Source organism: Ochotona princeps, chromosome 2 (assembly GCF_030435755.1).
Source record: "Ochotona princeps isolate mOchPri1 chromosome 2, mOchPri1.hap1, whole genome shotgun sequence".
Taxonomy (NCBI): Eukaryota; Metazoa; Chordata; class Mammalia; order Lagomorpha; family Ochotonidae; genus Ochotona; species Ochotona princeps.
The window spans coordinates 85,321,257-85,331,897 of NC_080833.1; the positions used below are offsets into that span (position 1 = coordinate 85,321,257).

The 10,641-nt window shown below is 40.9% G+C and overlaps 1 protein-coding gene across 3 annotated transcripts in view; it reads left to right on the forward strand.

Annotated features, from left to right (window-relative positions):
* The window catches only part of SLC35A3 (solute carrier family 35 member A3), a 53,129-nt gene extending 44,031 nt beyond the window's left edge, over positions 1-9,098 (forward strand). For 2 of the 3 annotated variants that reach the window (XM_058659580.1, XM_058659585.1), the window contains one exon: positions 8,605-9,098. In XM_058659580.1, coding sequence (XP_058515563.1) covers positions 8,605-8,695 — 91 coding nt within the window. In that variant the 3' untranslated portion in view covers positions 8,696-9,098. The remainder of the gene's footprint in view (positions 1-8,604) is intronic. The other variant, XM_004582013.3, reaches the window with a different exon arrangement.
* Positions 9,099-10,641: the final 1,543 nt, after the last annotated feature.

Here is a 10,641-nt window from a genome sequence, read left to right on the forward strand (position 1 = left end):
TCTAAACATTTCATACTAAATGCTTGAAAGAAAACCTTCCACCAGAAACTGTTTTATACAAATTTGACCAGAATTTTTGCAATAGATCTGAATGTTTTTCCTCCTAAAGTAAAAAAAAAAAGAAAAAAAGAAAAAAAATGAACAGTTTAATGAGGGGATGGGTGTATGGTGCAGCAGGGTAATTCAGTGCTTGCTATGTAAGCATTCCATATTGAAGTGCCTGGATGTTGTCCTGGCTACTCCACACTTTTTTTTAAGGGTTTTCTATTTATTTGAAAGGCAAAGTTAGAGAGAGAGAGAGAGAGAGAGAGAGAGAGAGATCATTCATCTGCGGGTTCACTCCCTAACAATTGCTACAGCTAGGCTAGGGCAGGCTTAAGCCAGAATCCAGAAATTTCTTCCTGGTCTCCTATTAGGGGCAGAGGCCCAAACACTTGGGTCATCATACACTGGTTTCTGAGGTACCTTTGTAAGGCAATGGAGCAAAAATGGAGTAGCTGGGACACCCATATGGCATCTGGATATGGCAGGTGGAGGCTTCACTCACTGTGCCACAATTTAGGAATCAACATGGACATATTTGAATGCTGGATTTACATAAAGCCAGCATAGTGGATGCCATTCTTAAAAGATAGTTTATAGCTCACAAGGAAACTCAGGTGGCAGCAGGGAGAAGAGAGATTTGGAAAGAAATTGCAAACAAAGTTGTAGGTGAGGCGGGAGACCAAGCACTATGCAACATTACAGATGCCAAGGGAGGAGACAGGTTTGGAAGAATTCAGTTATAATGAATGCCCAGTATTATTATAGGTTATACTAGTGTTTTTTTGTTTTGTTTTGTTTTGTTTTTTATCATCCTGGACTACTGGGATTATATTTGAGTGACTTCTAGGATGCAGTTTTGTTTGTTTTTCTGAAGTCCCTTTCCTGATTTACTTAATCTCTAAACTTGGAAGTTTCTTGGGGTCTTTTTCTGCAGCCACAGTCTTGGTGATCTGTTCTGTCATGTCTTTAAATATCATCTGTATGCTAACAGGTCTCATCTATATTTAAATTCCAAGTGTGTGTATCTCATTACCTATTTTCACTCTAATGTCTACTAGATTAGTCACTGGCAGCACTTTTTTTTCTTTCAGTTCCTTAGGCCAAAAATCTCCCTTGATTTAAACAAGGTTGTGGTTTAACCATGTTAACCTGAGTGAAGATAATGTCTGCTCCTAGGGATACCAATTGATTTACAGAAGAGGCTAAAGTGTATGAAGTTATTTTCTGACATATCATTCTAATTCAGAAGCAATTCGCGTGAACTCTGCTTTTTTACACCTTAAAAATCTGACCAATTCTTACAACCTCACTTGTCTAGGCCATTCTCATTTCTTATCTGAATTAAAAATTAGTTCTCTGGGGACAGTGGGGGCATTCCCATATGGGTGCCAGTTCGAGTTCCGGCTGCTGCATTTCCAGTCCAGATCTGTGCTAACGTGGATGGGAAAGCAACAGAAGATAGCTCAAGGGCTTGGTTCCCAGCACCCGTGTAAGAGACTGGGACAGGCTTCTGGCGTTTGACTTTGGCTCAGCCCTGCTTTTGTGGACATTTATGAGCCCCTGGTGGGAAGATTCTCTCTCATTTCCTCTCTCTCTCTCTCTCTCTCTCTCTCTCTCTCTTTCTCTTTCTCTCTCTCTTTTTCTCTCTCTCTCTGTCTCTGTCTCTCTGCCTTTCTGTGCCTTTCTTCTTCTGTAACGCTGCCGTTAAGCAAATAAACAGGAGATTTTTCTAATTTGTCTTTTTTTGTCCTGTAATCCCCAGCTATCTCTAGTTAGCAACCAGAATTATTCTTTTTCAGTATAAATCAGATTGCATTGATACTATGCTCAGAAACCCACCTAACACAAAAATTGGCATTGGTCCATGACCTATCTGATGGACCCTCAGCTACTGTTCTAATACTTACCTGATGTTTCTTCCTTCCTTCTTTTCTTTTTTTTTCTAGTCTCTTTTCCTCCTCCTCTCCTCTCCCCTCCCTTCTCCTGCCTCCCTCAACTTTTACCTCCTGCTTCCCTCCCCTCTATCTCTGCTCTCCCCTCTCCACCCCTTCACTCTACCTTTCTTTATTTTCTTTAACGCAATAATTACTCCTTTGCTGTGGACTTGAATTGGCCTTTTCATCTTTGAATACTGATCCCTTACATGTTCACATGGCATGAATTCTTGGTTGGCTCAAATGCCACTTTATCATTAGATTTCCCTAAATAAATAAATAGATATTCATCTCTGTGCTTTCTTAAGAAGATTTTGTCACCATTTGATAAATAAGTAGAGGCTAGTGTTTAGCACATATAGTAGCTACTCCGTATGTTTGTTAATACTGAAGATTTTAAAATTTAAAAACAACTAAGAAAATCCAATCTTTACAGAGAGTATGATTACGGATAAAATGTGGTAGTAGAAAAATTTATTTTCTGTCTTAAATATTTGTGCATTTCATTCTTGTCTAAAACCTACAGAGTAGACTGGGGAATTCATGTTGAGATCTGTAACTTTTCTGTATTGAAAATTGGAAAGTGTTTCTGTTTTTAGCTGCATGTTGAAATCAACGCTTAGTGATGCTAACACAACAGTTAACACTTTGTCTTAAACGTGCTTTCTTCCTTGTTCACTATGTGATTTAATGTTATTTCAGAATATGTAGAACTTTCACATTTTTTAGTGTTCACAATTATTTATTTGAAAGGCCAGAAAAAAGCCAGCTTCTTTTTAGTCTTCCATGTGGGTGCACGGGTCCAAGCCTTTGGGCTGTCTTCCGCAGCTTTCTCAGGCTCATTAGCAGGAAACTGCAGGTAAGCGGAAGCAAGAACTCAAACTGGTGTCTGTATGGGATGCTGGCACCAAAGATCGTGGCCTACTCAACTGTCACAGCACTGGCTCCAGGATATACTTTAAAAGACATATCTTTCTTAAAAAAAAAAAAACTTAAGAACAAGAAAATTAACTTTTTTTAAAAAAGATTTATTTATTTTTATTACAAAGTCAGATATACAGAGAGGAGAGACAGAGAGGAAGATCCTCCGTCCGATGATTCACTCCCCAAGTGAGCGCAACTGCTTGTGCTGCGCTGATCCGAAGCCAGGAGCCTGGAACTTCTTCCGGGTCTCCCACATGGCTGCAGGGTCCCAAGGCTTTGGGCCATCCTCAACTGCTTTCCCAGGCTACAAGCAGGGAGCTGGATGGAAAGTGGAGCTGCCGGGATTAGAACCGGCGCCCATATGGGATCCAGGGGCATTCAAGGCAAGGACTTTTAGCCACTAGGCCACCACACCGGGCCCGGGAAATTAATTTTAAATCATTTAAACAAGTGAGACAGTAGAGGAGCAGAACAGTAGTCGATTGGCAGTAAATTCATGCTTCTAAGGGAGTATGTGATATGGGAATTCAGTGAGTGAATGCATGAATGAAAATGAATGAATGTTTTGCCAGAGGGAGAAGGTGGGTTATTTTTTTCTAAAGTTGGTAACTTAGCCCTCTACTTTATGTAGTCTCATTTTTTTATGACGAATATATTTTTAAGGAATTAATCTAGGAAGTTCTTCTTAGTCTTCATCCAAGTCTATTCCATGTGCATTAATAGATTTGCCTTTGCTATCCCTGTTCTACCGCCTGAGACTATTATTTGTCTTTTCTGAAGTGCTACATGTAAACCTTTCTGACTATTCCTTTTGGAATTTGTTTGCTGGCTAGACTTCAGCCATGTTTTATTTCTTCTCTCTATGAAGATCTGACTCAATTCCACCTTAATTCAGCCTCCTCTCTGTCCCTCTGCCTTGCAAATAAATCTTTAAGAAAGAAAAATGTTTTTCTTAATGAAAGAGATAAAACGATTCCTTTACACTTCTGTCTAAAAGGCTGTAGTTTTCAAGATATTAGACTTCATTTTTTATGAGTGGACAAAGGAAATTATAGACTCAGAGAATAGCAATATGAAGACACTAGCATGAAGGAGCACCTTATGGTTACTGAGTATAGTGGCTCAAGTATAGATTGGGGTGAGGTTAAATATAAAGGATGTGGTTTGAGGGAACAGATTTAGAAAGTAGCATTTTTGATCTCATAGTAGGGATTCATGATCTTCTTCCTTTATGGAGTGATTGTTTTAAATCAGGAAAGTAAATTTGTTTTTTTTTTCTTTTTTTTAATTATATTTTGGACAATCTTTACATAGTTAATTAGGGTTAAAAAGGTGCAAGGGCTATAGGAAAGTGGGTAAGACTATTATTTCCATATTGTTTCCTTCATGTTTAAAGGGGGATATTAAGGGAGAAGACCCACCCAATTTCCCACCCTCCCCAGGTCCCGGATGTAGGGCATGATCCGAAGTTCTTGCTCAAGTGCTTTTGATAGTTCACCAGTTATGAATTGGTGCCAATGTTGCCACTCCAAGCACGATGAGGTCTTTGAAGAATCCACTGATTGACATAGTCCATCATAGAGTCACCGTTTGCCCCATATTTTGCTGCCAACATATAGCTGAGGTGGTTGATAGACCTGTTCTATCTTCCATCTTTTCTTGGTTAGGGTTCTGAGTCCAGCAGTTTGATTGGGGAGATCCCCAAACAAACTTTGAGGTGTTCCCAGACCAGATTCTTGTATGTACTAGCAAGTACAGGTCCCGGCCTGTACAGGTCCCGGCCTGTACAGGTCCATTGCCCTGATGAGCTGTTGGTTGCAATTGCTGGGCTGGTTCTGTTTTCAGCCCCAACTTCTACTGGAACCAATGGGTGTTGCAGTCCAGCCTGATTCTGCCCAGCACATACTCAGCCCTCGCATAAACCAGTGGGAGCTGCAGCCTAGTTGGAGCGACCCACAATAACCCCCACCAGGCCCAACCCCCTACCATGTTTTGCCAGTATGTGCAGCAGACTAGCCCAGTCTGTCCCACACCCCGTTCGGCTCTCATACATGTCAATGGGTATTAAAGCTTTATTCCATCTAACCAGCTCAACTATCCAGCCAACACAGATGCTGTTGGGTATCTGTCTAGCCACCCCTGCCCCAGTCCTAGTTTTTGTGCCCTCCCGTGGGAGTGGTAACCCAAGAGGAAGGAGCCCACTATTTCCCTGCCGGGCCTCTCCCACTCCCGGATTATGCATTCTCCAGGTGGTTCTGTGGTTTGACTTGACAGAATTTGTCCCCAGTGCCAGCTTCTGCCAGCTGATGCTGTGGCTAAGCCCATACAACCCTGACCCACTCTAATTTTGTTTGCACCAGTAGGAATAATCAGCCCAGCCTGGCTTTTCCCTGATCTGGTACGCATGAGGCCCACAGGTGTTGTAGCTCTGCTTGGTCTGGTCTGCCCCCATCCCAGCCCATGCTCTCCAGTGGGAGTAGCTGTCCAGCAAGGGAACCCCCCCTTATTCCCCTGTCGGCTCTGCACCCTCCTTCCTGGTTCTCACATGTGCTGGTTGGCCGCTGTGGTCACATCTGGTACAGGCAACCTCACCTTGTCATTCTGTATTGTGCACTAGTTTTTTTTTTTTTTAAGATTTTTATTATTATTGGAAAGCCGAATATAGAGAGAGGAGGAGAGACAGAGAGGAAGATCTTCCATCCGATGATTCACTCCCCAAGTGAGCCGCAATGGGCCGGTGCACACCGATCCAATGCCAGGAACCTGGAACCTCTTCTGGATCTCCCACGTGGGTGCAGGGTCCCAATGCATTGGGCCGTCCTCAACTGCTTTCCCAGGCCACAAGCAGGGAGCTGGATGGGAAGTGGAGCTGCCGGGATTAGAACCGGCGCCCATATGGGATCCCGGGGCTTTGAAGGCGAGGACTTTAGCCGCTAGGCCATGCCGCCGGGCCCTCTGGTGCTTGGATTTGCCAGTGGATGACATGAACTGATTCAGCCTGGTCTGCCCCCGACCCATGCCTAATGTATGCCAGTGGGTAATTTTCCATGGCCTTTGCTGAGCTGTTTCCTATCATGTTTCTTGAATTTAGTTGCAGGGACTGTGTCCTGCCAGAGGAGTTGCCCAGGCTCCTCTATCAGAACCTCTCCCTGTGTCAGAGTTTGCACATACCAGGGGTCCATGAGCCAGCCCTATTCAGTTCACCTCCTGTCCTAGCAGGGACAGTGGCTTTTCCTGACTGGCCTTCAACCCAAGCTGGTTCTTGTTGTTGGATGTTTCAGCCCAGCCATGGCTCGTCCATACCCACATACGGCTCACACATGGCTCAGTAGGCGCTGAGACCCTAGCCTAGTCCATCCCATATCTGCCCTGGTCCTCCAGAACACCAGATGGTATTGGAGTCTGACCCGGCTCGGTTCATCCAATCTCAGTCCACACTTGTGCCAAGGGAGACTACAAACATTTCCTGATCAGAATGCAGCAGCCCCCATTACAGCATGCGCCCCTTGGTGGGAACCTCAACCCTGCTAGGTTTGTCCCCTTAGCTCCCAACCAGACCTGTTTCCAGCCATAGATCACGCACATGCCAGTGGTTGCTCTGACTCAGCTTAGCTCAGCCCCTCACCTGTCATGACCTCTGCCTTAGACACTGTGGCTTGGCGTTCCTGGCTCATGCAGACCAGTAGGTGCAAGAGCCTAGCTCGGCATGACCTGTGCTCCATCCTGGTCTCTAGTTTCGCTTGTGGGCAAAGGTTTGCTCAGTCCTGCCTGGTCCACCCTGTTCCATTAGCAATTGACACATTAGCCAGCTGTTGGAGCTACTTTGCCTAGCTTGACCGACCCCCAGGTCTGGACCACATGTTCACCAGCGGGAGCTATGACTCACCAAGGGAGTTTCCCAAGTTCCTCCACTTAATCCACTCCCAAACCCAGTTCTCATACATGCCATTGGGTTTTAGGCCTGTGTCTGGCAAAGTCTGGCCTTCTATTTGGTCATGTATGAGCTGGTGAATGTTGCAGCCTGGCCCACTCCACACCCTATTCAGGATGCACATTTGGGTGCTGCTGCTTTGACCAGTCCAGACTGTTGTGGGTTCCTTTACCTGTGATTGATGGCAGGCTCCTTGGTCACACCTAGCTTAGTCCATCACCACCGCAACCCTCGAGCTAACCAGTGGGGCTAGAATTTCCACAGGGTTTGGCACACACATCCCTCACAGAATCTATTCCCGGATATGGTTCTCGAGTGCTAGTTAATGTCATGGCCCTGCTTAATATGACCCTTCTCCTGATCCATCATCTTGTCAGGTAACAGGATATGATTCTGTTGACAAGCCCCGAGCCATAGCTTTTGCATGAACTGGTGTTCAGTGCTCAGCATTGTTAAGTAATTACAAGTTCTTCAAAGAAGAGTTACTGTCATTGGGAATCTTTAGGATGGATTAACATCCTAGAAGCTCAGTGGGTTTAACCTGGAGCTACCTAAGCAGTGATTCAAAGTACCAAAACCCCAGACCTCCTGGCCATGCGGCCAGCAGGCAGAGTCTAGCACCAAATGGCATGCAGGCCACCCGGGGATAGCTCACCATGTGCACGTGGTGGCTTGCGTCTGGGATCCAGGCATGACGCGCCCTGTCCTGAGACCCACCAGTAAATTTGTTTTATTGATAGACTTATTTATTTACTTATTTATTTATTGGGAGAAATGATAACAGATCTGGTAGTCCTGCCCGAAACTGGGTGTTCAGAACTCCATCTGGGTCTTCTGCCCGAAACTGGGTGTTCAGGACTCCATCTGGGTCTTGTATATGGTTTGTTGGAGTTTGGATACTTGAACCATCTTCTGCTGCTTTCCCAGTTACTTTTCAGGGAGCTGGGTCAGAATTACAATGTCCTGGCACTTGCCAGTCCTTAGTTCTGTTGATATGGGATGCTGGCATCACAAGTGATGCCTCATAGTGTCACAACACAGTGCCTGACCCCTAATAGCAACTGAAACCAAGACTAATTTATGTGTCTAGCAGCCTTTTAAAAATGTACACTTTAAAAAATAAGATTAGTGACTATATCCAGTGTAAGTTCATTTTAAATTGTATAGAAAGGTATATTCTAAATATAAAGAAGAAACTGCTAATTCCCTATAATGTGATTTCCTTTAGTAAAGCAGTGTATTAAAAATCAGTCCCGAGTTTTACTTATTGCCATGGATTTAAAATTAAAATGTATCATGATTTGATAATGGACCACTGAAATGTTCTTATATTTTCAGATATTTCTAGAACCAACTCATTTTATTATTGAGTGTATTTATATACAAAATGCATGTTATTAATGAAAATTATGATGTTAGCATATTTTTGTTTGGGGGTGTAATATGTACAGTGCAGTGAATGAAAGTGCAGACTGTAGAGTCTGACATACATGCATACTTGAATTTGAATCCTGCCAACTGTTTAAATCTATAAAAAATGATGGTAATGCGAGTACTTCTTCATAGAGTTGTTGTGAGAACTAAATGATGTAATGGATGTAAATCAATTAGCTGAATACCTATAGCGTAATAAATATTCAGTGTTTATTAGCCATTCAAATTGAATCATTGATTCACCAAATTACAATTATTTTATAGTAGATAAATATTAGAAATTGTTATGCTTTTAATCTGATTTTCTCTTTTTCGTTTTTCCTTCATCTTATTTAGTGTCTTTTTCCTTGGAGCCATCCTTGTAATAACAGCTACTTTCTTATATGGTTATGATCCCAAGCCTGCAGGAAATCCTACTAAAGCATAGCCAAATATATTATTTAACTGGTTTTTCACGATGATGCACTAGAAATATCGACATTAATCTTGCATGGAGGACTTCTATAGATTCTGTGAAGATATCATCATGCTAAATTGGTTCCAATTATTGAAATGGTTTGAGGTTTGAAAACATCTGAAAATACACAGGTTTAAGGATAAAATGTGTGTACTGATATGTAACAAAACACATTGCATCTCAAAATCAAAACTTGAAAGTATGTCCAGGTGTTAGAAGAAATATGGAAGGAAACTTGAAATCTCAGTTTAGAAAGATTTTACCTTTTTCATTGCTGCAAAAATGTCCTATGCACTCTTTGCAAGAGCACACAAATGTCCTAAATCAATTTTTACAAGTTCTATTTAAACTTACTAATTTTTTTTATCTTGCTGTTTCTAATGATATGGAATAAAATTTGCAAATTACACTTACCTGTAATGCTGTGAAAAAATAGACATCTGATTTGAAAAAAAATTTCACATATCTGAGATTTTTATAATTATACAAAAGTCACTAAAGAAGGATTGCTAAATATTATTTGTTGAACTATATAAAATTGATTAGGTAATGTTCTTTGTCTGATTTGTTTGAGAATCAAATTCATATTTAGGGGAGAGATGTATTTGTCCATGTATACATCTTTAAATCTTTTTGTATTTTGAGACAGATAAAAGTGATCTGGTTGCTGTTTTCTTAGATAGTAGCCAGTGACTCTTATGCTAATGGAGTCCCTCCCTTGTTGCTTCCATTTCTTTTTTGTAAATCAGATGACTCCATATATTGCTTTAAATTTGATTCATGTTAATTGCCATTAAAGTTCAAAAATGTAATTCAGAGGGATTAAATATTCATTTAGTAGTTTAACATAAAATTATTGTGTGATGTCTCCATTTGGAGAATTTTGAACTATCAAGTAAATACTGTATATTGTTAATTTTTAAATGAATATTTTATTCATTACTTTTTAAAAACTTGCTGTGATCTACAATTGTTGACAAAAGCAATCAAAAAATATTAGTACACATATTGGACTGAGACTAATGAGTTTTCGGAGAGATATTTCTTATTGTTATGGTAGATTATTTTACATGGTTCTATAACTTTAAATTTCAGACTAGTCAGAAGTTCTAGGCCTCTCATAAAATCCATTGATCCCAGCAATATTCTGAATATATGACTGGGAAAGGTAGTTAATCCATACATTTCCTCTCTTGTCCCACAAGAGCTTCTGAGAAGGAGCCACCATTTTATTTTTAAAATAGTGGATTTTCTTTTTCCTTTAACACTATAGTTAACAACACAAATTATGTGAATTATTTAATAAGGTGTCTCAATGGTGGGATAATATATTAGAAATAGATAAAGTAGGCAAAAATGCTTTCTAAAGATGGGATATGGGTTTAATTTAATTACGGATTATAGACAGAGTTACCTATTGATTGTAAGAAGTATCTTCGTTTATTTTTTCACTCATGCTGTATATATATGTTTAAAATATGTTCTAATAAATGTAAAAGGTATAGAAATATTTTTATATAGTTGCTTTTTAAAATTAGAAATTGAGTTAAAAATACTATGTTAGGAACTGTCATATATATTCCTGCCTGATTTGGATTGGCAGTAATACCTCGCAAATTCCAATAGTCTTTGCAGGGTTTAGATCTACTTATTTCCGGCCAGACTTTAACAGAGCTTAAAATTACAGGTATTTTTGAGCTGTGGTTATGCATCAAGGTGAAGGAATTCACCATGGGGGAAGGGTTTGGGGTGAAGGGGGGAGAATCCCAGTACCTATGAAATTGTGTCATGTAATACAATGTAATTAATGAATAAAAAAAAAAGAATACAAATGCTAGACACAGGTTGTCAGAAAAATAACTTACAGACTGCATGTTCTTAGACTATTGTTTAAACAGAATGCTGCCAGGGACAGT